Genomic DNA, 25,933 nt, shown 5'->3' with positions numbered 1-25,933 from the left:
CTGCTGGCCCTGTGCATGTCCTGAGCTGCAGGTCTAACCCCAGTCACATGCTTGTCACTGCCTAAGGCCCTCAGCACACATTCAAGCATTTGGTCCGGCCTGACAAAATTGCTGGTCTGACTTCTGGAACCCTATTTCAGTGAGGGCTCAGCAGTTCTGGCATGACCCTAGTCTGCAAGAAAGGCACCGACTGGCCAGCAGGACCTCCTGGGCTTGGTCCTAGACTCCTTCCTCTGGTGGCTTGTGACCTCTACGGACCCTGAGAATGTGGTTTTGTCTTTGCCTTTTTTTTAGCCCTATGGCCTCTTCCTCCCAGAGTTAACCAATACCAAGAGAAACCATTTCCTGTGCCCGTATTAACTCTGTCAAACCTCCAGGTCAGCCCCAGCTCACCACTGGCTTGTCTAGACAATGAGAAGTGAAAAATCGGACGACAGAGAGAGAGAGAGAGGGCAATGGGGGAAGTCTCTTGCCTTGCACGCAGCTGACCTGGGTTCCGTCCCTGGCACCACGCATAGTCCCTTAACTCCAAACAAGAAGTGATCTCTGAGCACAGAGGCAGAAGTAAGCCCTGAGCACTGCCAGGTGTGGTCCAAATACACACACACACACACACACACACACACACACACACACACACACATTGTACTCTGGAGGCAGCTGGGAATGGGAGGAGGGTGAAATCAGAGTGAGGCAGGCAGGGAGAAGGGAGAAGAAGAGAAGAAACACTGGATCTCAGGTCTCCAAATGTCAGAATCATCATCATCCCCACACACATAGACACACATCCTGTTCAAATCAGCAACAGCTCCCTAGAACCAGCAGGATGATGACCTGAGTAGGGTCTTAGGCCCTGTCTTTTTTTTAGCCCTATGGTCAAGGTCCTAAGACCCTACTCAGCACAGAGGAAGCTCCCCAGAGAGGCTCCCTTTCACCTTCATTCATTCACCAAGATCGCGGGCTCTGTCTGGGTACTAGCTGTGCACCTGCGGTCCTGGGCCTTCCTACCACTCACACACTTTCACAGCCTGGCCTCCCTCACCTGCAGGCATTGTCCACATGCACGCCTGTGACTTCTCCTCTGCAGGCCTGTGCGCAACCTCAAAGACTTTCTTTGCCTCCTCCTGGCTCTCCCATGGAAGGACCCTGCAATCTGACCACACTTAGGTCACTTCCAGCCCTGCATATGCCCCTCCTGACCAGGCTGCAAGTCTGCAGACAGCCAGGCTGGGCCTTTCCTCTCTGTGTCCAGCCGGATCCAAGACACACCCACACCCAGGCGCCACCCCTCTCCCTCCCTCTTCTCCCCTGGGTTTTCAAAGACTTGTTTTTGGTCCCCAAGAGATGTCGCCTTGCACGCAGCCAACCTGGGCTCAATCCCCGACCCCCCACAGAGTCTCCTGAGCACCATCAGGAGTGACCCTTGAGTGCAGAGCCAGGAATAAGCCCCGAGCACCTCTGGGTGTGGCTAAAAAAGTAAAAATAAGCAACCTGTCTTTATTTATTTCGGGTGGTGCTGGGATCAGACCCCGGGCCTCACACAGGCAAGGCAAGCGCTGTATGCCTGGTGCTTTCTGTCTCTCTGGCCCAGGTCAAGGTCATCTGAAGTCTTTCCTGGGACAGCCCCATGCCCTAGAGGACACACTCAGCCTTCCCCACACAGCAGGTGAGGGCTAAGGGGAGCCCTGTGGGGGAGCTGCACATCCCAGGCCTGACATCAGGCCTCGGTGCAGGCAGAGGCTGTTTGAGGGGCTCATCAGGGAAGATCAGAAGGTTGTGGATCCACAGGGTGGGATGTCTGAGCGGCCAGAGGAGGCAGGAAGGAGTGTCATTCCCATCGGCTTCCCTGAAAGCGGGCCTCAGTCTCTCAGACTTGCCCCCACTTCCACTCTCCACCCCTGTACAGTGTGGGGTCTGCATGAGACAGGTCAGACTCCCGTTTCCACCTCGGTATCAGGTGGGTCTCCCAGGTCTCATCCACCACATGCTGCTGGCCCGGCTTGGGGCCCGGGGGGGCGGGGCGGGGGGGGGGGGGACTTGGTGCTGGCAGCACCCGCCCCCCGGCTCATTTACATGGGATTTACATGGGCTCATTTCACGCCTTGATGCCCTTCACTTCCCAGCCTCCGCTGGCCTCTCCCGGGGCCTCTGTGAAGACAAAGGAGTGTGCTCCGTCCTTCAAGTGCCCCCCACAGGAAAGAGGGAGCCTGCTGAGGCCCAGAGAGGGGCCAGAACGCCCTCCCAACCTCTCTGATGGAGCCGTTTCTGCCGCGGGCAGACACAGAGACCCCGGAGCCTCCAACCCGCAGAGGGAACGGGAACTTTCCTCATTATCATAGATGGGGGCAAAGGAGGCTCAGGTCAGCTTAGGTTGCAGGGGTGCCGGGGACCCGGCCTCTGACCTTCAGGCTGCCTGGGGGGCCCCAGGCCCACTCAGACACCACCTCCTCCAGTGGGGGACCCCAGAGTGGGCCAAGAGCTGGAGGCTGTTCCCAGCAAGGCTGGGCCAGAACCCAGGCAGGGGAGGGAGGAGGGGGCAGGCCCACTCCTGGGTGGGAGGCTCACCAGGCAGTGCCCCCGCCCAGGACTTGGGGTTCAGAGCCCACAGCTGCCTCTCCTGATTCCCGGGCTCTCAAGAGACGGTGACCGTGTGCGCCGTGAGGAGCGTCACAGGCAGGTGGCAGGAGAGGGGAAGGGGCGCCCCCTCACCCCCACCCCGGCCAGGAGGCCTGGCAGGCAAAGAACAGACCCGCGTAAATAAATAGTTGTTTATTAGTAATATGTTACATTATTAAAGTGCATTGAGAAGAGATGCAGGGCCGAAGCTGGAAGGCCGCTGGCCCCAGCCCTGGCCTGGGCCGGCCAGTAAAGCCAGAGAAGGACCCGGCTCTCTGCTGAAATCCACGGACAGGGCCGGGCAGGGCTGCTCTGGCTGTCCCCTCCGGAATTCACAGTTTCGCCTAAGTTATAACGTGTCCTGAGCTGAAGGGGGAGGCTAGGAGCATGGAAGCACGGCCCCTGGGGAAGGGGGCTGAGGGGCGGGGAGGGACCCCCCGCCCCCCAACCCCCAACGCCAAGGGCAGAGTCCTGGAACCTCCCCTGAGGACCCGGCTCCTCCTGAAAGAACGTGGTAAACCTAGGGCTCAGTTTCTCCTTCATTCTCCCCTGTCTCCCTCACCCGACCCCTCCCCCCGACAGCCCCCACGCCGGGGGTGCGGGGGACCGTGCTCCCCCCTCAGACTGGGCTCCCAGGGCAGAGCCAGCTCATGCCACTCTCCTGGAGTCCGTGCCCATCCCTGGAGTCCTATCCCACCCCTGGGAGCCTCGGACTGGGACCCCCGCCCCACAACCACCCATCCCTTCCCCAGCCCCTCCCTCTCCCACCCCTCCACCCACCCCACCCCCCCGCATGTAGTTTTGGTATTTTCATACAGATGCAGTCGGAAGTAGCTATACATGAAATAAGCCTAACATAAAAATAGAGCTTTTTCCGTCCTGTCCGGAAAGCAAACATCCTTCGATAAACATGCAAGGCGGCTGCTGAGCAGGCCGGGGGCTGGTGAGGGGCGGCCTCCGAGGGCAGCCCCGGGCCTGCGGGAGCACTGAGCACCCCCAGTCATGGCGGGAGGGAGGGACGGAGGGAGAGAGGGAGGGAGGGAGGGAAAGAGGGGAGGGCGCGGGGAGGAGGTTCCCGAGAGTCCCGAGGGACTCAGGTCTCAGCCCCAAAGTCCAGGGACGGGACTCCCGGCACCCTCTGCGGACCCCGCCCTGGCTCACGGCTCTTGGGCTGAGAGCATCATTGCCTGTAAGTCAAGTCTGAGGGATTTCTGAAAAGCGTCTCTGAGGGTCTAGAGACCCTCCCGGCCTTCACTACCGGCATCTTCATCCTCCGGTCCCCACTGCCCCGTGCCACCAGGGCCCACAGCCGCCCGCGGCTGGCCATCCCCTGGCCGGCTGTCCCCCCACGGGGTCAGGCAGCTGCCCCCACTCCCTGGGAGATGCGAGGTGATTACGAGAGGCTTTGGGCGAGAGGCTCCAGGAGCCCGCGGCAGGCCCCCGCCGGGCAGGGCCTAGTGGAGCAGCAGCCCCAGCGCCAGGGTGGACAGGACGCCCAGCCAGAGGGAGGCGGGCAGCAGGCAGGCGCGGCCCTGCAGGTGCTGGGCGGTGCCGCTGCGGTCGAAGGGCAGCAGCTCCCAGTGCTGCGTCTCGCGCAGGTACGAGCCCTCCAGGGCCTCGCAGCGGTAGTGGCCGTACTGGCGCGCCGTCAGGTTCTCGATGAACAGGACGCAGTTGGGGCTCTGGTGGCCCGGCTCGCAGTTCTGCTCCACGTTCTCCTCGTGGCGCCACGAGTAGGTGGCGTGGCGGGACTCGATGGGGCAGCTCAGGTAGTAGCGTGAGTTCCGGGCCAGCGACACCTTCTGCACCGGGGCCTCTTCTGGGCAGGGACGGCGACACGGTGATGAGCGGGGTACGGGATGGTTAGGCGTCCCGAGGGAGGGGCTCCAAGGACCCGGGCTCTTCCTGCCCCCTCACCCAGCTCGGGGGGCTTCCCCTGCAGGACTGTCTGCTCCCTCCCCCCATCTCGGTGGCTCCAGGCCAGCCATATCTCCCCAGACAGGGCGAGGGGGACCGGGGGCCAGCGCGGTACCTGGCTTTGAGTCAGGGCACTCCTTGTGCGGCTCCTCTGGGCTGACGGACTGCAGCACTGACCTGGGCGACACGGGCAGGTGCTCAGCAGGCAGAGGGCTCTGGCCGGGCCCGGCCTGTCCTCATGCCCCCCAGGCTGGCCCAGCCCTCGAGCCTCCTGCAGGCCACCAGCCCCCGGGGACGGGGGCTCCCGGCACACCTACCCTTGGGCCTTGTAGATGGACATGCAGCGTCCCTGGTCCCAGCCGCAGTAGGGGTCGCGGGCCATGAGGCAGCCGTGGCAGCCGCCTCCGTACACCTCACACAGGTCCAGGGGGACCTGGCTGACCTCCCACTGGGAGCTCACGTACAGCTTCCGCTGATGGGGGGGGGAGCAGGACACGGTCAGGCCCACGCCCCCAGCCCCAGCCCCGTGGCCTAAGTCCCCAGGCCACAGGGCGGCCCAAACCGGGGTCAGGGGCACCTCACCCGCTCGGCGTCCAGAGAAATGCCTTGGATGGTGGCCTCGTGACGGAAGGGCTGGATCTCCATGATGTTGAAGGCAAGGCTACGCTCGCCATCACTGGTCTCCACGACCTTGTGGATGGTGCCCCTGTCTGAGGGCAGAGGGCAGAGGGCAGAGGATCAGAGGGCAGGAGCCACAGGATAACGCAGTGAGTGGGGTGAAGAGAAGGTGACTGGTGGGGGCATAGGGACCTGAGGTCACCAGGGAGCTGGAGCATGAAGTGGGGAACAGCAGTGCAGACGCAGTCCCCTATCCTGGGGGTCCCTCCTACCCTTGCAAATGAGAACAGGAGGCTCAGAGAGGCTAAGCAAGTAGCTCAAGGTCACAGCGCAAGTGAGTGATGCCAGAAGCCCTCAGAAGCGCACGTCTGCGCCTCATCCGTGACTCCCATCTCTCCAGGGCTCTGGGAACATTCTCTCTTTAAATAAACTTTCTCTTCTGAAATAATTTTAGATTCACAGAAAAGTTGCCCCGACGGAACTGAGCACATGTCCCCTTCACCCAGTTCCGCGGGTGTCCCGGGCTTATGTAACTGGCAGCCAGGGTTGGGCAGCGGGCACCTCGATGCCACCCTCCTGGGCCCCGCCCCACAGCATGGGGTTCCCACGCACGCCCTTCTTTGTTCTGTGATCTAATCAGGCCTCCCCATTAGTCGGGGAATTTTTAAGATTCCGGTGAAATATGTGATTCCAAAGATCCCCAAGGTCACCCCCACAGAGCTGCCCGCTTCAGAAGCCAGCGCTTGCCGCTCAAAACTGCCCGGAACTGACGCCCCCACTCCTGGGTCCTCCTGATCCCACCTCACTCGTGTCCCAGTATCCAAAATAGCCTCCCTCCCCGTACCCAATTTCCCAGGGCATCACTCGCCCCAAAAATGCTGTCAGATGACAGAAGAAACATTCATCCGGGGACCCTGCACGTCAGCACTTTCCGAGCCCTGGTCCCGACACTCCTTCAACACGATGAGGCACACCAGGTCACTGCCTCCCTCCTACACATGCTCACTCACTCGTACTCACACGCTGCCGCAAACAGTCACACACAAACTTCGCACACCATCTCACAGACACACATATTCACACACACAGTTACACTTTCACACATTTACACACAATCACAAACACACACTGTACACGTACTCACAGTCAACACATTCACACACCATCACACACTCTCACCATTCACACACAACCTCACACACTCACAAATTCACATACCATCTCACACACACTCTCTCTCACATGTTCTCAAACTTACACGGTCACACATTCACACGCTGTCACAGACATTCACAATCTCACAGACTCACATTCTCACAAATCTCACTTACTCTCACATTACCCCCATACACACACTCTCACTCACGCATACTCACACTTACACTGTCACACACATTCACAATCTCACAGTTAACCACTCACACACTCTAATACAATCTCACACTTATACACTCCCACACAATCATATACTCTCTCACTCACCCTACACTCTCATCACACATACACACTGCCACACACTCATACTCGTACCCAATATCTCACACTCTCTCACACATTCACACGCAACCTCACACACATACTCACACACTCTCACAATTCGTACACATTTCACACAATCGCACACATACTCACATAGACAATCTCACACAGTCTCACAACTCTCACACACACTCATACTCAGGTCCATTCTCGTATACTTCTCACAGATGCACACACGCACTCACCCACAGTCAAACATGCACTCCCAACAGTCACACACGTGCACACATACACACTCATGCTCTCAAGCACACTCCTGCACTCACACTCACGCACTCACACTGCCCTTCACCTCCCCCCAAGTCCCAGAGCAGCCACCTACAGCTCCCCTGAGTGAGCTCCCCTTTTGCTCCGCGCAGTGCTCACTCACAGTGCTCGCTCGGGCAGTTCTGCCTCTCCCCGCCCCTCTCTCCTGCTATAGGCCCAGAGCAGAGTGGCAAGCAAGCAAGCAAGCGAACAAAGAAATCAACAAAAACCATTTGGGGACTGGAGCGAGATAGCACAGCGGGGAGGGCATTTGCCTTGCGGTGGCCGACCCAGGTTCGATCCCCGGCATCCCCTATGGTCCCCCGAGCACCGCCAGGAGTCATTCCTGAGTGCAGAGCCAGGAGGAACCCCTGAGCATCGCCGGGTGTGACCCAAAAAGAAAACAAACAAACCAAGCGGAATGGCTCCCAGGCAGGTGGCACCCCAAGTGCTCCCACCTCCCAGGGCTGCTGTCCTGGTTGCTGCTCCCTGACCCCAGTGGTGGGGACACTCCCCTCCCTCACCCCGACACCCTGCCGCCCCCAGCCCCGACCAGAGAAACAGAGAAAGGGTGAGTGGAGGAGAGAAGTCGGATCTCAGGGCCAGAAGCCACGAGTTGCCCGGAGGGAAATTCCACTCCTTCCTCTAGAGGCTTCCAGGAACCCCGTAGCCAGTAAAGAGAACGTCAGAGTCTAGAAAGCCCCTCGATAAAGTGGGGGCAGCCCCATGGGGCCTGTAAGCACCGTGACGGGGCTCAGAGGTACCCTGCGCCTGGGCAGGCAGTCGTCTCTGGACCCTCTCCCTGGAGCCACAGCCTGGAAACTGCAAGTCGCTTCAGCCCGGCTCATGGGCAGTGCTCCTCCTCCACCAGCCTGACCCTGCTCCCTCAGAACAGGAGTGCCAGGGAGAGCTGATACCCCTGCACACCCCTGCCAGGTGCGGGCACGGCTCCCTCCACTCCCCACCCCAGCACCTGTGCTCCCCCGTCAGATGCAGAAGCACTCTGTCTGCGACCGTCCCTGCTCCCGACTGCCCATCCTTCCCACCATCAAAGCCACACCCGGCTCTGCTCAGACTCACTCCCACTTCTGCCTCGCCACCCTGGAGCCTGCTCTCTGCCCATGCCGGGATGCAGGCTTTCCTCTCCTTCCTCAGCCCCACCTCCTCCAGGAAGCCTACTGGGTACACACAGACTAATCCCTGACAGCTCTTCATTGCCCAGTACTTCCTCCCAGGTAGAAAGATCAGCCCGACTTCTGACCGTTGTTCTTTCTAACTCTCACATGCACTTTTTCTTCTTGGGGCATGAGGGGCCCAGAAATGCTTAGGGGCTACTCCTCGCTCTGTGCTTGGGGGCCAAAGGTGCTCCTGATGGTGCTTTAGAAGACTACTGGTGCTGGGAATCGAACCCAGACTCCTATATGCAAGGCACATGCCCAGCCCACTAAGCTTACACCCTAGGCCCTCACATGTACTGTGTGTGTGTGTGAGAGAGCGAGAGAGAGAGACAGAGAGAGAGAGAGTGTGTGTGTGTGTGTTTGAGCCACACCTAGCTGTGCTCAGGGCTTACTCCTCGCTCTGTGCTCAGGTGGGGCACAAGGGAGCGAGCACACGCGTGCTGAGGATCACACCGGGGTCAGCCACATGGAAGGGAAGAGCCTCTAACCTGCTGTCCTAGCTCCCGCACCCTACACCTTCGGCTAGCTACGGCAGGGCCTCACCTGTGGTCAGGTAGAGCACGTGGAAGGTCTGCCCGTGGCTGGCCTGCATGCGGTGCACAACCACCTTCTGATAGTGGTGCTTGGCGTGGAACACGGGTGTCTTCAGGGGCCCCAGGGGTTCTACCCGCTGGGCTACCTCAGGGTGACTGTCGGCCACCTGGAAGGTCTCGGTGGGTATCGGCTGCCTGTTGGGGAGACACTGGACAAGGAAAGCAGGTCCTGGTCAGGGGGGCAGGCGCTGAGGGACAGCAGGGGTGTCCGAGCCCCAGGTGATCCTGCCCACCTTGCCGGGCCGGGGGTTGGGAAGGCTTGCGTGGTAGCCCTTGAGTGAGGAGGTGCGGAAGACCCTGTCGATGTCCTCCAGGGAGTACACACAGACAGCCGAGTAGTTCCTGTGGGGACGTAAGAGCAGCTCAGCACAGGGCCCAGGACCCGTAGGCCAGCCCAGCGCCAGATAGGACCCAGACAGCCACCCAGGCTCCTCCCCTGCCAGGGAGTCACCAGGACCTCCTTCAAGTGTAATCCATTCTTTCCAGGGGAATGCTCCAGCCATGCTTGGAAGCTTCAATGCTCGGACCCAGTAGGGGCTGCTAGGGACCCTGCAGTGCTGGGGATTGAACTTGGGTACCTGCGCTTCCAAGACACAGTGCTGGTGGGTCCTGACCCGGCCCCAGGCCCTCACCCAGGCCAGAGAGCAGTGTGAGGTTGAGACACTTGCCATGCGCACAGTCAACCTCACCCTGATCCTCGAGACTGCACAGGGTCCACCGAGCCCTGCCAGGAGGGACCCCTGAGCACTGCCAGGCATCATCCCAAACACTCCCCACCCACAAATATTTTTAATTAAAAAAAAAAATAAGGCTGGGGCAATAGTACAGCAGGCAGGGCACTTGGCATGCACACAGCTGTCCTGGGTTTGATCCCCGGCACCCTATATAGCCCCCACCAAGTCCACCAGGAGTAATCGCTAACCACAGAGCCAGGAGAAAGTCATGAACACTGCCGGGTGTGGCCCCGAAAAGAACTAAATAAAACCACAATCTGTATCTACCCTAAAAACATTCCATTGGGAGTTCCCACCCCACAGCAGGAATGCTGACCACAGGCACCTGGTGGGTGTGTCAGGGAGCCCTGCCTGCAGGATGTTGATGCCCTCCAGACCCACCCTGTGGCCCTTCCCATAGAGAGCAGGGTCCAAGAGCATCTCCCCCCCACACACACACACACCCCACCGCTCCCTGGCACCCAACACTTTTGCCTGCCTTGTTTTCAATCAATGGGAGTGATTAAGAGGTGTGAACAATGGGGGGGCAGCGCCAGGGCAGGTGTGATAGCACCCAGGGCCACTGCAGCCAGCACAGGCCAGCCGACTCCCCAGGACAGCGGGCCGCCACCTCACGCACCAGGGGTTGGAGAAGACGCCGTAGACACGCGTGTCCCTCCACTGGCCGCTGGGGCCGGGCAGCAGGAAGACGTCCTGCAGTCGGTTGAAGTTCTTGTTGGTGGCCGCATCGCTGCACACCAGCATGGCCTTCAGGAAAGTGTTCCACTTGGACACCGACAGCGAGCTCTCGCCACCCTGGTCCCCCTGCAAGGGCGTCGGGAGAGGGGTCCTCAGTACTGGCCGGCCGCACCCACCCAGAGCAAGGAAGGTGGTGGAGGTGCTGTGGAAGGGGCCAACATGGCCAGCGGAGGAGGCAGTGTGCCCCCAGCTGACCCTAGCGCGGGAGGGCCCAGCCCCAGAGCAGCCTGCTTTGGATACACCTTTGCACACACACACACACACACACACACACACACACACACACACAAACACACGTGCACCCAGGCTTGGCCACACAGACACGCATGCACAGACTCCCACCCACATCACACTCTCCACCCCATACACATCCGCACACACATGCACACCCCCATGCGCACCCATGTTCACGCACGTGCACACATGCACACACATGCACACACGCTCCGTCGCCCCTCACCCTGCACAGCTGTGCCACTCGGGACACGTTGAGAGGGGCCTCGGGGTTCTTGTCAGGGTTGTCCTCCCGGAAGAAGTAGTAGATCTTGTCATCGTACGCTGCATCCTGGTGCACGAGGGTCGCTTTGATGAACTGTGGGTCTGCCCAGGACAGGGGCAAAGGTGGGGGTGAGGCTGGGGGGCCCCCCACGGGGGAACCACCCCATGCCACACGGCCCTGAGTCTGCAGAGCGAACCAGACAGAGCAGACCCAGAGAGTCAGGCCCCAAACTCCAGAGGGCCCAGGCGCTGCTCCCCCAAACCACATCTGTTTTGTCCACAAAGATGTCATCGGCCCAGGAGCAATGACCTCATGCTTGGGGACTGGGGGACCTCTAGGGACCCTGATGTCACTGCTGCCTAATTAGCAGAGCCCTAATGAGAGGGAGGGGCACAGCCCCACGTGAGCTCAGTCCTGGGACCCACTCCGGCTCACGGGCCCCTCCCCGACAGCTGGGGGCTTTCTTCATTTCTCTCCCAAGGGGACGGGGCTCATCCCACCCCCACATCTGGGCTTGGCTGCTCCCCTGCTCTGCCCTGCCGTCCTCCGGGTTCCGCTGACGCACCTGCCCCCGCTCCTGCTCTCTCCACTGGCCAGCAGTCCCGGAGGGCCTTGGGCAGCCCACCCAAAGAACACAAGACTCCCGAAACCTGGCCGACCCCCGCAACCCCGTGCCCTCCCAGCCCGGCTGGGGGCCACTCACTCTGCATGACCGTGTCGCTGGTGTACAGCTCGATCTCGCCCTGGATGCGGCGGAAGCGCGGGATCTTCCCATTGTACTCCTGCTTCCGGATGGTGGAGTATACCTCCTGCCCTGTGAGTGCGAGGGCCTGGGTGAGCCCCCTCCCGCCCACCTGCCCAGCCTGGCGCCACCCCCCTCCTGGCCCTCCCGCACCTACCGTCGAACAGAACCAGGGAGTTCTCATCTGGGCTGAAGGGCGCAAACCCTCGCCGCTCCCCGATCAGCTCCACGGTGTCATTGACCTGGCAGAGACCCGGGGGTCAGAGCGCCACGGATCCCACGGACCCGACCTCCCGGCCAGGAGAGGAGAGAGAGCCTCGGGCCACGCGCACCGGGAACTTCTCACCAGTTTCCAGCAGCTGGGGCGCCGCGCGTTGGTCCCGCACACCAGCAGTCCCTCATTCTCCCTCTCCAGGAGTGTGATGTAGTTGCCACAGTCCTGCGGGGTGGGAGGGGGCCTGATTTAGGTCTCAGCCCGGGAAGCAGCCCCCGAGAGTGGGCGCAGCTGCCTCCGTCCCCCAAGAACAAGAGGCCGCTGGGGAAATGAGCAGACCTCCCCCACCCAGACTTCGGCTGGGCCGCCTCCCTCAGACTCGGGGCGGGGGGAGGGGGGTCTCGGTCCCTCTTTCCAGGGGCTCCATCTTCCTCACTCACCGGCTTGTCCAGGCAGTACCCCTTGGTGGGGTTGATGTTCACCTGCAGGGAAGGGGGAAAGCGAGCATGAGTCCATTGCTGGCCGGTAGGGACGAGGTCCCTCCTCCCTCGAAGAGGGCTTGTGACTCACCCCAGACCACACAAGCTGCAGGGCCCAGCCCAGAGAGGCTGGAGACAGGACCTGGGGTGCCCTGTGAGCCTGCCTCGCTGCCAGGGGTGAACTCCAGGGCCCCCTACCCACCTCCACCTGGTGCCAACCAAACTGCCCAGAGGAGCCTCCCAGGTGGGACTGGATCCAGTGAGGGGCACCCGCTTAAAGAAGAGATGCTAGCTCCCCTCCCAAGTCCCCCCCCCCGGCCGAAGGGACAGGTGGGGCGGGAGGCACAAGCAGGGTGGGCATAGCCACCCCTGTCCCCATCCCTGAGGCAGCTGCAGGGGGGTGGGGGGTCCAGCTCACCGTGTGCAGGGACGCATTCTTCCCCTCAGGAAAGTCGAAGCGGTAGACCCTTCCCCGGCCACCGACCCACACGGAGGGGCTGCCCGGCTCATGGAAAAGGACCGTGTGAAGCTCCTCCCGGCCGAAGTCCACCTGGTCCTGCCCGGCATGGCCTGAGGAGGAGGCAGAGATGTTGAGTGCTGCAGAAGGAATGTGAAACCCCCCCAAGCTCAGCCCCCTGGCGGGCTGGGGTGCTGGCCGTGGCAGCTCTTCAAGGAAGGGGGGTCCCGCTGCTACAATGCTCAAGCTGAATTATACAAGAACAGGATTTTGGGGACCACCTGGAAAAAGGCCCTCTGAGACACACACACACACACACACTCTCTCTCTCTCTCTCTCTCTCTCTCTCTCTCTCTGCTAAGGGGCTGAGCCCAGGAAGGCAGGAGCAGACACCCACTCTGGACCCAGTGCACAGCTGCCTCACCCCTGCACACAACAGGACTTCTCAGCACCCCACTCAGAGTCCAGGCTTGGGGGGGCTCAGAGACTAGAGCAATAGTACAGGCAGGGAAGCCCTTGCCTTGTACCAGCTCCACTTCCCGACATCATTCAGGGTCCTTCAAACCCTGCCAGGAGGGATCCCTGAGCGCAGAGCCAGGAGTCAGCCCTGAGCACAGCCGGGCGTGGCCCCAGAGCAAACCCAGAACCCAGGTTCCCAGGAAATTCTCTGCTCAGAACGTCATCTTCGTCATCTTCGCGGCCTCTCCCTGGGTGAGCGCATTAGTTTAGATCAGAACTGACCTCTGCTCCCTCCCACTTCACAGTTGGGAAGACAGAGGTCCAGGGGAGAGGGGAGCCCGAGGTCACATGGCAGAACCCCACCTGGTGGGGCTGCGGCCAGGCCCCCTCTCACCGGGCAGGTTCAGCCCTCCCACCCAGCCCCCTCTCCATCCTGCGTTGCAGTCAGCCCTCAGCGCTGCAACTTGGCAGGGCCCTTGAACGCAGAAGGGCTGACCAGGACAGTTTTGCCCAAAAAGGAAAGTCTGCAGCCACGTCTCCAGGGAAAATCTGCCTCATCTCCGGTGACAGGGCTGAGACCTTCGTGGCCGGGGCTAAATGACAGGGTTGGGATGGCCCCGCGGCTGTGCCCCCCCCCATCCCAGCTGCCCACCTCCAACCAGCCTGAGCCGCACCCAGGAGCTCAGGCTACAGCTGACTCAGCGGCTCAGCGGGCAGCAGAGAAGCCGCGGCCTGGAAGCTGCCCCCAGTCCCTCCCTCAGCTGCTCTGCAGGTCAGGCCTCCCGTCTCCTCCTCAGCAGGGACAATGCCCACCCCCCAACAGCCTCGTGCCCCCTGGAGCGGGGAGACAGCTCAGGGATGGGGTGCAGGCCTGTGAGACACCCGAGTCCATCCTAGCACCAGGCACCGTCCCCCAGGACCACCGGCCCAAGCAGAGCCACCTCACCCTGAGCACTGCTGGAAAGTGCCCCCAGGCCCCCGCACGCTGAGTCTCCCAAGGGGGGGCCACTTTCGCGCTTCACCTGCCTGTGGCCTGGCTCCTGCACGGGTGCAACCGAGGCCCAAGGTCACGCTGGCAGATAGGACAGACTCAGAATCGGTTCTCCCGAGTTTCTGGGCATCGCAGACAGCGGGGAGAGCAGAGAATACTGAGTTGGTGTCCCCTCCCCAGGGACAGCCAGGCGCTCCTGAGGCAAGAGGAGCACCTGGGAGCACAGACCTCACCAGGCCCCTGACCCACCTCAGCCCTGGAGTGCTGGAGGGGGGGCGGGGGGCAGTGACTCGGGCTGGAGTGCTCCCGAGGTTTCTCCACCCCATCTGCAGCTCATTCCCACAACTCTGAGCACACACCCAGGGTCCAGTCTGCAGCCCCCTCCCCTGTCCAGGCTGGCAGCCAGGGAACGGGCTGTGTCTGAGTGGGGATAACAGAGGCTGGGGTCCCCAGGGATGCTGCAGTCAAGCCCCCACCGCACCCGCCCGGAACGCCGACGATATGATCCCGCCCTCAGATGGAGCTTTGCACCTCTGCGGGTCACTTAGCCCAGCCAGCACCACAGGGCAGTCCCCCCAGGGTCCACTAGGAGGGCCCTAGCCCAGCGGCCCCAGGAGGCCGTCGGAAGAAGACCCAGCCTGGTGGGTCCAGCCTGGAGGGCAGGGCCACGAGGACAGGGCCAGCGCTGGCTGGCGGGGACCGGCGCGGGGCCCAGTTCGAGGCTTGGCGGCCACACCGTCCAGCTACAGCCCCGGAGCTCGCAGGAGCTCTGAGGAACGAGGGCGGGTGAGGCGGCCGGATGCCCGGGGCAGCGTGGCGGGCCGTGGTGCCAGGCCCGCCTGCACCCCATTTCCCGGGCCCTGGCTTGGGTGCCAGGGGACAGCGGCAGCTCTCCCCGCTCTGCACAACAAACAGGAGCTCAGGAACGTTCCCTCCCGTGACCCCCGGCTCCGGCCACTCCCGGCTCCGTGGCTGGGGATGTGCATGGGGGGGATGGCACCAGCTCGGCCCCAGGATCAGACCTTGGCCCACTCTCTACCCCTGCCCCGGCCCGGCTCCCGCACCCCCCACCCCCAGGCCCTCAAAGGGCCCAATTGTGCCGGGGAAGTGTCTGAGCGGCAGCAGCCTGATGAATACATGAAAGGGAGCTTTGTTCGGGGCGCCCGAGCGGGGGCCTGGGGGCTCGGGGCAGGAGGGCTGCCTGGAAGTGAAGGCAGCATAAGCCCTTCCCGACCAGGAGCCACGGCCCTTCTGGACTGGCACCAAGAGCTGGGCCGGGGAGGGTGGCCTGCGGGCCGCCCACACTCCGTGCAGGGGCCGAGCAAGGCGAGGAAGCAGGTGCCCCCTGCCCCCGGGACACATCTGTCAGCTCCCTGGGGCGGTCACCGAAGGACCCAGGAGGCAGATCAAAGCTTCGGGGATCACAGGGCAGGAAGGGAAGCGGAGCCGAGACGGGATCCGGGAGCAGGCGGAGGAGGCCCAAAGGAAGGCTCAAGGCCAGGCCGGAGGGTGGGGCTGGGGGTGCGGTCCAAGGTCAGACCACCTCGCTGCCCTCGGTCCACCTCCACCGCAGCCCGACTCCAAGCCAAGCGCAGGGCTGGGGCAGGACGGCGAGCTCCCCCGCCCCCTCCGCACCCCGCCTGACCAGCCCCTCCACTTCCCATCCTGGATGTCTAAAAGGAGCGCGTCTGGCACCGCGGCCCCCCTCGCTCCCGGCCTGACGCATTAGTGGCTGACTAAGTGGTAGCTAAAAGCTCCCAGAATAACCAGGGGTTCAGGCAGGGGAGGGGGCTCAGGGCACAGGGACCGCACGAGGACCAGAGGAAGGTTGGGTGAACCCTCACCCCCCCCCCACACACACATACTCTCCCCCGCACCCAGCCTCAGCCCACCCTGCTTCTTCAGGATGGATAAAGGGCACAGCCGAGCTGCTCCGTACCCAGCCGGGACCCCTGGGTCCCCGGTCCTGAGGCAGCCCCGGCAGCACTGGAGAGGAAGCCTGGGGGAGGCGAACGCCCCCACCTGGCTGCCCCTGGGCCTGGGTCCCACTGGCCGGCAGCCCAGCTGACCCCTCTTGCCCCCCTCCCCCCACCCCGCATCTCCAGCAGCTGCCACTGGCTGGGTCAAGTGCGGGTTTCTGTGGCTGCCACGCCAAGCTCACCCCGCATCACCATCACCTGGCCCCCACTGCCCCCCAGCTTCTCGGGACCCGTGAGGGCAGCGGCGGACAGAGCGGGGATGTTGTTCGCAAGAGGAGCCATCGGAGCTGGTCTCCACCCTGACCCACTGACCCGGGGCTGTGACCTCCGGGCGCTCCCTGCAGGAAGGGGAGAATGTGGACAGGAATGCTGGACTCAGGCCTGCAGGCACCTGCAGGGGACCAGCCCATGGGCAGAGCCTCTGCCTAATTGCTAACTGCGCCCTACCTAGCCCTACCTACCGCCACCCCCTGCCACCTGCAGAGAAGAGCAAGGGCCTGTGGCAGCTGGGGAGAGCTGGAGCCTCCCTCCATTTGGAACCCGCACAGCCCAGGCCGAGGGGGAAGGCAGAGGGTGCAAGCAGTCTCTGAGCCTGCAGACCAAGACCAGAGAGACTGAGCCACTAGTGCACAAGTGCACAGCCGGGAGGCATTGCCCAAGCCGCCCTCCGGGATTCCTGGTGGTACCCCTCCGCACTCCCCAGCAACCAACTCCAGCCTCCAAAAGCACGTCCCCACCTTCACCTTCCCGGGGCAGGCACTGAAGCTGCCGCCTGACCTGTGTCCCGCATTCCTGCCTAATCTACTCTCTGCCGCCTCCTAGCCCACAGGCTGGCTGAGTGGAAAACCCAGCAACTAAAGCCGGTCAGCGCCCCCGCAGCCCCTGCTGCCCCCGCCTTCCAGAGGGGCCCACAGCTCAGCTGTGTCAGCGGTGGAGGGGCACCTCCTAGCCAGCCGCATAGGGCAGGAACTTTGCCTCCGGGCTGTCACCACCGGGATGGGTCCCCAAGCACAGGCTGAGCTCGGGAGGGGCTGTGCCTGCCGCCGCCGGCAACAGCCAGGCTGGAATCCAGACAGCTGCCTGGCAGGGCCAGGAGTCAGGCAGATACGGGCCTCCAGGAATGGGCAGCGAGACGCCCGCTTCTCTCCAGGCCCCCGGGGGCAGCACACCAGGGCCAGCACGGGGGAGGGCGCCCCCACCCCCAAGGTCAGCATGGCTGGGAGGGCGCCCGTGTTCGGCATGGGCTCAGCCCAAAAGCCAGAAGCGCGTGTTCCGTTGGGCAGGGTGGAGGCTGGCCAGGACTGCAGTCAGGGCCAGACCAGGGCCGGGCCATCCTGAGCGGGGCCTCCTCGGTGGACGAAAGGACGGACGCGCGTTGGCTAAGTTTGGGTTTCAGGATCCTCCGTGATCCTTGGGACAAACAGCCAAACTGGCCGTGGTTATGTTTTGGGGATCATTTCAGGAAAAGGTGAGATTGTGAGGTGGAGAATGGGGCGGGGGTGGGGGAGTGGTCAGCAGAAGCGGTCACGGCCTCCACTGCCCCCACCCTGCAAAGCTGGCAAGACACCCCCATATTTTACAGACAGGAAAGTCAAGGCCTTCCAGGGCACCGCAAGGGCTGTGAGAGTCGGGGTCGGGGGCTCAGCGGGGACAGGCCAGCAGCGAGGCCTCAAGGCAGGGATGACCCACGTCTCTGTCCACCTTTGCCCGTTCCTCGTCCAGCAGGTCCTTGAACCCGAGTCAGGCTCCTTCTGCCTGGGGTGTCGGGGCAGAGGGCAGGCCTGGGAGACATCACAGAGCACTGCGGAGAAGCAGAAGGGTCTGGGAGGTCGAACTCAGGCTTAGCCTGGTGCAGGGCAGGGGGGTGGCTGGTACCAAGGTGGCCAGTCCGCAGGGCTGATGAGGGAGGGAGAGGCAGTAGGATGCAGGTGAGCAGAAATCAGGGGCTGAGGTGGTGGACAGAGATGCTAACTACACACACACACACACACACACACACGCACACACGCACACGCACACGCACACACGCATGGCTGCACAACATTCCCCCCCCAAGCACTGTTTTCGTGAGGTTCAGACGTGTGAATTCATGGAGCTGAGCAACAAAGGGGGTGCCCACTCCCCGCACTCAGAGACAGGCCAGCCAGACCCAGAGACCCAGAGCCATTGGCCCGGGATCACAGAGAAACGCAGTGGGCTCAGGGATCTGAGTCCCTCACGCTGTCCACTGCAGAGACGTCCTTGGAAGCTTCCAGCTCCCCTTCCTTCCCCCTTCACTGGCCACACCAATGAGGAGACTGGGGCTCAGAGAGGGCAGACCCTGAGCAGAGACCCCCTCGGTCGTGGCCGTGATGGCCGAGAGAGCATGCAGGTGAGTGTGGGCACATGCCATGGCACGGAGCAGAACGGCCAGTGCCCGGGACAGTATGAAAACACCATGGGCCTGTGTGCTCACCCGCCCTCCTTACTATCTGCCCAGCGGCTACAAAGAGTCGCCCCGAGCCCTGGGCCTCAGTTCAAGGATCTCGGTGGCGCCCAGCAGCCCACCCCAGCCAGGGCGAGCGACTCCCCTGCGGCCCCAAGGCCAGAGCTCCTCCCCTTATCACTGCTTATCTCCTGGCCCCCTCCCTGCCCGCTCCCGCTTCTGCTCTCCGCCCTGGGCACGCAGGCTGGGCCGCGCTGACCCATCCTGCCTCAGTTCCCCCTCCTGCTCAGGAACCGCGCCAGTCTGCTCTGGGCCTCCCTGCTCCTCCCCGCTCTGACCTTGTGCCGCACGCCATCTGACACACACCATCACCCTTAGGATTTCACCCGCAATGTGAAGGGTGCGGGGGTCGGGACAGGAGCGCCAGGCTCCCCGCTCTCCACAGACCCAGGGAGGCTGGGGGCGGCCTTCCTCCTTCCCTGGGCTGACCCACAGTGGCAGGACAGCTCTGTGCAGTCCCCATCCCTCCCTGTAATCAGCTTCTTCCTCCTGCTCCAGGAAGTCTTCTCTGGTCGAACCACCACCACACTGCCCTTTCCTGCTCTGACCTGTTATTATCATCCTTGACTGTCCCTACCTGTCCTTCCCGGCCTTCTCGGGTGCCCTCCTTATAGGAGGCAGCACCCCTCCCCCCACCCCTAGCTTTCTGGCACCTCCATGTTCCCCTAGAACAACAAGAGTTCTTTTTTCTTCTTCCTCCTCAGAAGAGCTACATACAGACCTTGGTAGGGTGTGTGTGTTTGGGGGGTGCAGGGGGGGGCGAGGGCGGAGAAGGGTAGCGGGGAGGAGCCTCTGCTGCCCAACGTTCCAACATATGAAGGACCCCAGGGGTGCTGGGGAAGAAGAGCCCCCCTCTTAGAAACTGGGGTGCAGGATGGGCCTAATCCCAGGCTGCAGAGACTGGCTAAACCCAGATTACACTAAACCAGGACACAGAGCAGCCCGCCCCGGTCACTGGAGACCAGTGGGGCAATCAGGAGCCAGCCTGTGGGACAGAGGAGGGGTCAGGGCCATGGGGGGTTCTCAGGAGCAGGCAGGGAGGTGGGCTTGGCTGGATTCAGCCAGGAGGAGACCCTCACGGGGCCCCAGACTGGGACCGGCAGACAGGTCTGCGGAGGGAGCTGAGTACCAGCCAGAGAAGCCGCCCGACAGGAACGCCCGTTCCTGGCTGCCCGGCCATTGTGGGCACCTTGGAACTGATCCCCGTCACCTCTAGCCTCAGTTTCCCCACTTGTGGGCTGTGGGGCTTGGCCCAGCTGGTCTATTGCACACATCTTCCGAGGCCCTGAACTCTGCCCTATAGATAGGGCTTATGGATTGAGACACTCCAGGCTGCTTGAAAAGATGCATAGCAGAAAGCGGGTGGAGGGTGAGTGGGGCACAGCGGGCGGGAAGGCAGACACTCGGCACAGGAGTGCAGAGGAAGCCCCTCTCTCAGCATAAGGGACGATCCTGGGGACACAGCCAGGCCCCAGCCCAGGCCCAAACAAAGTTCTCGGGGCATGGAGCTGACCACAGAGGGGACCCTGCAGTACCCCCCCCCCCCGGGGCCACACGGGACAGGATGGTTCATTCCTCCTGGTCCGGGCATCTGTGCAGGGGACACAGCCCTCAGTCCTCCCTAGCCGGGAGGAGGTCAGCCTCGGTCCTGCCCTGCAGAGGCGGCTTCTGGGGCAGCCAGAACAGGAAGCCAAGGCGGGGGTGGGGGAGTTGCTGGCCAAGTGGGGGAAGCCAGCTCCAAAGACACCTGCTCCCACTCCAGGTTGTGCCTCGGTTTCCCTCTCGGAGGTGGAGACCGGCTCTCCGTACCTCTCCCAAGTTCCCAGGGCCCTGACCCCAGGAAGGGCAGTGTCTGCCCCCAGAGGCCCCTACTAATAGGGAGTTTCCTCCTCACCCTGAGAAGCGTCCCCACCCCGCCCCCTGCTCCTTCCTCTCACCGCTGGGCTGGCTCAGATGCCTTCTGCAAGACACTTTCCCAGAATGCCTCAGGCTCAGGCCCCCTCTTGGAGACCCCCTCCCACAGGGTTCCTCTCTTCGAAAGATTTCAAAGTTGGAAGATTCGATGTCTGAAGTTTGACCCTGCAGGTGTTTCCTCAATTTGCCCAGCCCTCACAAGCTGACTCCTTAACCCTAGAGTGCCCTACCACCTCTTCCGGGAAGCCTTCCCAGGATGACAGACTGGGTTCAAAACCTCTGCTGCATCTTATTTTCCAGGTTCACCTGATTGTCTCCCCCTCTGCACTGTGTGGTCTAGAAGGATCCAGAATCATCGAAGTTTCTCATCTCTGGGTCCACAAACTTAGCCCCAGAAGCCACACAAGGTCAGTCGAGGTGAATGTCGGCTGCATTACTGTCTGTCTTTGGGACCTCGCGGCCCTGAGCCACTTCCTCTAACCCATCCTCAGCCTTTGACTCCAGAGAGGGGAAAAGACAGGCAGGAGCCTGCGGCTGAGGACTTGCCCTGCCTGGCCGCGTTTCCAGTCTCCTTCACAGCTCTGCGGTCCCAGCTCTGCGACCTCAGCCCGGGTCTTGGCATTCCGGAGAGGCAGGACCCCCAGGGACCTGAGTGTTCACAGAGCTCAGCTCCTCCCATCGCTCTCTCTGCACATGTGAGGAAACTGAGGTTCAGAAAGAGGCTGGTGCTGGAGCAGTAGTGCAGAGGGGAGGGCACTCGCGTGGCACGTGGCTCACCCAGGTTCCATCTGGCACCCCATATGGTCCCCCGAGCACTCTCAGGAGAGATCCCTGAGCACTGAGTCAGGAGTAATCCCTGAGCACCACTGGGTGTGCCCCAACATACACACACAAACAAAATAACAAAAAGTGGCTGGTGTGTGCCCCACAGATCAGGCCAGAGCGGGGGCAGAACCAGGCGCCCCATACCATGTGGCTCGGGACCCAGTTGGCCCACCCATCCTGGGCTCTCAACCTGAACTCTCCAGGGATAGGGGGGGCGCCCTGCTCCAGGTGACATCACTCAGCTCTTCCTACCACTCCCAGCTGAGGAAACCCCCTGGCCCCAGGGAGCCGCCCCCGCATGCAGGGGGAGTTCACTGGCGGGTGATGAGCACGTCAGTGTCCCCAAGGGGGCGAGGATTTCCACTGGAAATGCTGATGCTTGGGGAGCCCCAGCTGTGACCTCATCCCTGGAGAAGGTGGCAGCCAGTCCTGCTCGCAGTGGCCCCTGATGGCTTCCCCAGCATCCCCAATGTCAACAATAACATCCTGTTGTTGACTTGGACCAGGGGGCGGTCAGAACTAGCCAGGCAGGTGGAGGCTCACCTCTGACCTGGGGCAGCAGGCCCTTCCGGCTCCAGGTTGGACTGGCATCTCATTTCCTGAACCCCTGAGTGTGAGTGGGGTGCCAGGAATCACAGGCCTGCTGTCCTCCTGCCGTGCAGGGAGGGGCATCACCCAGTCCTGTCACCCAGCCTAGGGGCACCTGCCATGAACAGTGACTGCCCAGGGGTAGGTGGAAGGGCCCTTCCTCCCCTGGCCAGCTCTGGTGGTCCTGGGCTGGGGCGAAGTAAAGACACCTGGGAGGGTGGTCAGGCCTGGTGTGACCCTATCTCCCCAATGCAGACCCTCCCAGAATCCCCATCTGATCTCCCAGATGGCAGCGAGTTTCACCCATGGCAGAAAATGCTCCGCGGAGAAATGCCTCCTTGTGTGTCCTGTCATGACATTCACGCCTCCTCCCCTGAGCGCAGGGGGCAGATCTATCTGGGCACCCCCCCTCCTGTTCCTGGAGGTCAGCACCCACTCCCCTCCGCGACCTCGGCCAGGGCCAGGGCTGGGAGGCGCCTCTCGCCCCACTCCCGGGCTTGGCCTGCCCGATTGCCATGTGTCCCCCTCAAGAGACAGGAGGCAGCTGGTGGGCAGACACACCATCACCAGCTGGTGGTCCTGGGGGACAGGGGGTGGCCAGTGGGACACCTGGCATGGTGGAAAAATCCCCCCCACCCCCCGCCGGCCACTGGGCTGGCAGACCCCAGCTGAGACCAGTGATACAAGGGCCAGCAGCGGGCATAACGGCAGGTTTGTCTGCTGGGGCGGAGTGGGGCTGGGCGCTTTCAAAGTGGGTGAGAGAGAGGAAAGCGGCTTTGAACAGCCTCAGGGTGGGGACTAAGTGCTGGCGCCTGGGAAGGTGCATTAAGTGCTGAGTAGTGGGTGTTCATTAAGCTTGTGGGCATGAGCGTCTGGTGGGGGACGGGGGAGCAGGGCCAAAGGCAAGGGTCCTGGTGCAGGCAGACGCAGCCATGCAGAAGCGACCACTGGCCCTTTCAGAGCTCTGGGACAGCCGCCATGCTGCCTGGACAGCAGTGGCTGGGAGGGCACAGGACCCGGGGCTGGACTGTGCCACCGGGGTGAGAGGACTAGGGGCTGTTCCATTAGCCGCTGGCTAAGTGGCCACCTGGACCCCAGAGACCCTCCTCGGGATAAAAGGAAATCAAAACAGAAACCTGCCAAAGCCTCCTTCCCTACCCTGCCCAGAACCAGCCCCGGGCAGCCCCGAGGAGGGTCTCTTGCCAGCGCCGCGAGCGCGCGCGGGCCGGGCCGGCCGCCACGGGAGCCCCCTGCAAGCCCCGGGAGCGCGCACGGGCCGAGTGACCTTGGGCGAGTCCCATCCCTGCAGCAGCCGCAGTTCCAGCAGCCCGTGGCGCGCGTGGGTCTCCCTCCCTCCCTGGGCTAAGAATACCTGCCCCAGATAGAGCTCGGGCTCCGCAGTCCCCGCCAGCCGCCTCGGGCATCAAAGGACGCCCGGAGGGGCCAGCCCGGACCGCCCAGCCCCGCCGGAGTCCCGCAGCATCTCCACGGGGAGCCGCAGCGGCGGCAAATTCGGGGCCGGAGCCCAAGTCGGGCTGGGGGCGGGGAGGCCCCGGGAGCGCCCCGAGCGCGACGCAACGCCCCTGGCTCTGCCTGGCGGGGCTCTGGGTCCCATTGTACCGGGGTCCAAAGTGAGGCGCCGCTGGGGGCGAGTCCGCGCCCCGGCTCCACGCGCACGCCCCCCCCGCAGACTGCAGCCCGCCCCGGCTTCGCCACTCGGGGTCCCGACGGCCGCCCCCCACCGACCCCCGCCCCCCACGCTCGCTCCTGCCCGTCCCTGGTGACGGCCGCCACGTGCGGGCGAGGGGGGAGCGGCCGGTCCCGGCACTGCGGAGGCTGCGCCCGGGTACCCCGAGCCGCGGCCGGGTACCACCCCCTTCGCGGGCCGCGCGCGGGGCCGGGGCGGGGGCGGGGGCGGGCGGCGGGGTCTTTGTTCCCGCAGCCCGAGCGCGCCGGCGGCGGCGGCGGCGAGCGGTCCGCGCCCCCCTCGCCGGCCCGGCCCGGCCCGCAGCCCCGGAGAGGGCGGCCGGGCGGGGGTCCCGGGGAGAGCAGGGCTGGCGCGCGGGCGCGGGCGGCCCGGGAGCGGCTGCGGGGCCCGCCCGCTCCCCCGCGCCCCGCCGCTGCGGCCCCCGGCCCCGGGCGGACTTGGAGCGACTTGGCCGGGGCCCGGCCGCCGCCGGCTCCCGCGCGCCTCGAGGCGCCGCCCGGCCCCGCGCCTCGCCGGGACCCGCGCTCCGCCCGCCGGGGCCCCGCAGAGCCGCGCGCACGCACCGGCGCCCCGCGCCGCGCCTCGTACCTCTCCAGACCGCGGAGATGCGGGGTCCGCTCCTGGGGTGGCCGTGCGCGGGGGCGGCCGCGCACCCGAGCAGCAGCAGCAGCAGCAGCCGCGGGAGCTCCGAGGCGGCCGGCGGGGCGCGGGCGCGGGCGCGCCGGGCGCCGAGGGCGGCGCATCCGGGCGGAGGCGGTGTCATCCCGCGGCCCGGAGCGGCGAGCAGCCGAGACTGAGCCAGCGCCCCACGGCAGGCAGCGATCCCGCGCGGGGAAGGAGGAGCCAAAGCCTGACCCCACCCCGCCCCTCCCCCGCCCCGCAGCCTTCTCGGTCGCCCGCCGGCACCGGGGGGCGCAGTGCGGGCCTCCGGGGGACCCCCCGCCGCCCCCTCCGCGGCAACTCCGCGGGGAGAAGCGGGGCGCGAAGAGACAATATGCGCGTGGGCCCCGCCGCGCCCCCCGTCCCTCCCCGGGACCCAGCCCCGCTCCCGCAGCCTGTGGGAACCGGCCCGCCCGCCGCCCAGGACCTCCCCGAGGGCAGGGCAGGCCCAGGCCCGGCGCGCCTGGCCCGCTAAGTGGCTCCCCTCGAGACTGCTTGGGGGGTGCCCGCGCGCGCGGCTCCCCCAGTCCGCCCGCGGGCGCACCGCGCTCTCCCCGGGAACGGGCGCCGCGCAGGGTCTCGGGCGTGGGGGGCGACTCGGCGCCCCATGATCGCTCTGGCTGTGAGAACACTGGGAATTTTCATCTTGGCCGGGCTCCCTCCCCTCCCTTCTCTTCCCTTCCCCAGCCTGCAGCCTTCTGGGCTGCCTCCTCCCAGCCAGCTGGTGTATGCTCAGAAAATCCAAACTCATTTCCATGTGAGTAAAGGGGATGTCATTCCCGACGCCCCTTTCCCCAGCACTGGAGACGGGGAATCTGCCTGCTCCGAAGGGCTGCCTTAGGGGCGCTCTGCCCACACAGGTGCCTGGGCGAGGCCGTGCAAGCCGCCCATGACTCCCCCCACCCCACACCCGTGACCCCGCAGTCTGTCCTGAGCCTGGATGTGTGGCTCAGCCCCTCAGAGTCACATGTCCAGGCTAGGGAAGAGGGTCCCCTGCTAGGGAGCAGGAGGACACAGAGATGAGCACCATCAGAGAGTTCAGAGATCGAAGGTGCCTGCCCTAGATTCTGAAAGGAGGCGGGGAGGAAGCGTCGGAGACCCTCCACGCAACCATGCACCTAGCTAGACTCCGTCCACACTGCAGAGACCACTCAGTTCCTAACCTGCTCACAGCCAGGAAAGGGCTTCTTAGGAGTTTTGCTTTACCTATCCGTGTTCTGCTCCATCTTCCAGAACTCCAAGGAATCCCACTCCGTCGGGCAAAAAAGAAGTGAAAGCCAATACCTCCAACTGCTGGACTTGCAGAAGCTTCAAGAAAAAGCAGGAGCTGAGAGGCAGCACCAACCCTCCCCCCTCTCCTCTGACAACCCTGAGCCCGCGCCCCTGCCAGTTTCCAACCATATTCTCCATCCAACCCTGGGTCTCACCTGCTGGGCTGTGCCTCCCACCCTACCTCATGTCTGCCCCTGGTACGGTAAGGCTCATTAAGAAGCACCTGTTTCACCTTTAAGAACTAAGAAGTGCAGCTACCGTAAGAGAGACCCTGTGAGCGGCTGTGCACAGCCATGCCCCACTCTCCTCCACCTCTCCACGTTCACTCCCTCTCTTGCAGAGAGAACACATCCTCCTGTTAGGGGTGGGGTCAGGTCACACCTGGCAATGCTTAGGGGTCACTCTTGGAAGTTCTTGGGGGATCAGATGCAGTGCCAGGGATGGAACCAGATCAGCTGCATGCAAGCCAAGCATCTTGACTT

At 63.6% G+C, this 25,933-nt stretch overlaps 2 protein-coding genes across 2 annotated transcripts in view; both read right to left on the bottom strand.

Moving 5' to 3' along the window:
• Positions 1 to 2,754: 2,754 nt before the first annotated feature.
• Positions 2,755 to 24,367, bottom strand: SEMA7A (semaphorin 7A (John Milton Hagen blood group)). Its single transcript, XM_056128712.1, has 14 exons — positions 24,108 to 24,367; positions 12,532 to 12,683; positions 12,075 to 12,116; positions 11,767 to 11,859; positions 11,578 to 11,662; positions 11,382 to 11,492; positions 10,640 to 10,779; positions 10,061 to 10,245; positions 8,941 to 9,049; positions 8,658 to 8,856; positions 5,116 to 5,243; positions 4,851 to 5,005; positions 4,649 to 4,710; positions 2,755 to 4,435 (listed from the first exon to the last, which is right to left on the bottom strand). Exons 1-14 carry the CDS (start codon positions 24,280 to 24,282, stop codon positions 4,071 to 4,073), a joined length of 2,001 nt encoding a protein of 666 aa, XP_055984687.1. The 5' UTR covers positions 24,283 to 24,367; the 3' UTR covers positions 2,755 to 4,070.
• UBL7 (ubiquitin like 7) overlaps positions 18,876 to 25,933 on the bottom strand; it is a 34,040-nt gene continuing 26,982 nt past the window's right edge. The window contains exon 12 of the mRNA XM_056128716.1: positions 18,876 to 18,891. The gene's annotated coding sequence lies outside the window, so the exon portion shown is untranslated. The remainder of the gene's footprint in view (positions 18,892 to 25,933) is intronic.

This window comes from Sorex fumeus, unplaced genomic scaffold (genome assembly GCF_029834395.1).
Source record: "Sorex fumeus unplaced genomic scaffold, SorFum_2.1 ptg000067l, whole genome shotgun sequence".
Classification (NCBI taxonomy): domain Eukaryota; kingdom Metazoa; phylum Chordata; class Mammalia; order Eulipotyphla; family Soricidae; genus Sorex; species Sorex fumeus.
The sequence above is the reverse complement of the archived record's forward strand: the minus strand, read 5'-3'. Positions and strand labels throughout refer to the sequence as shown.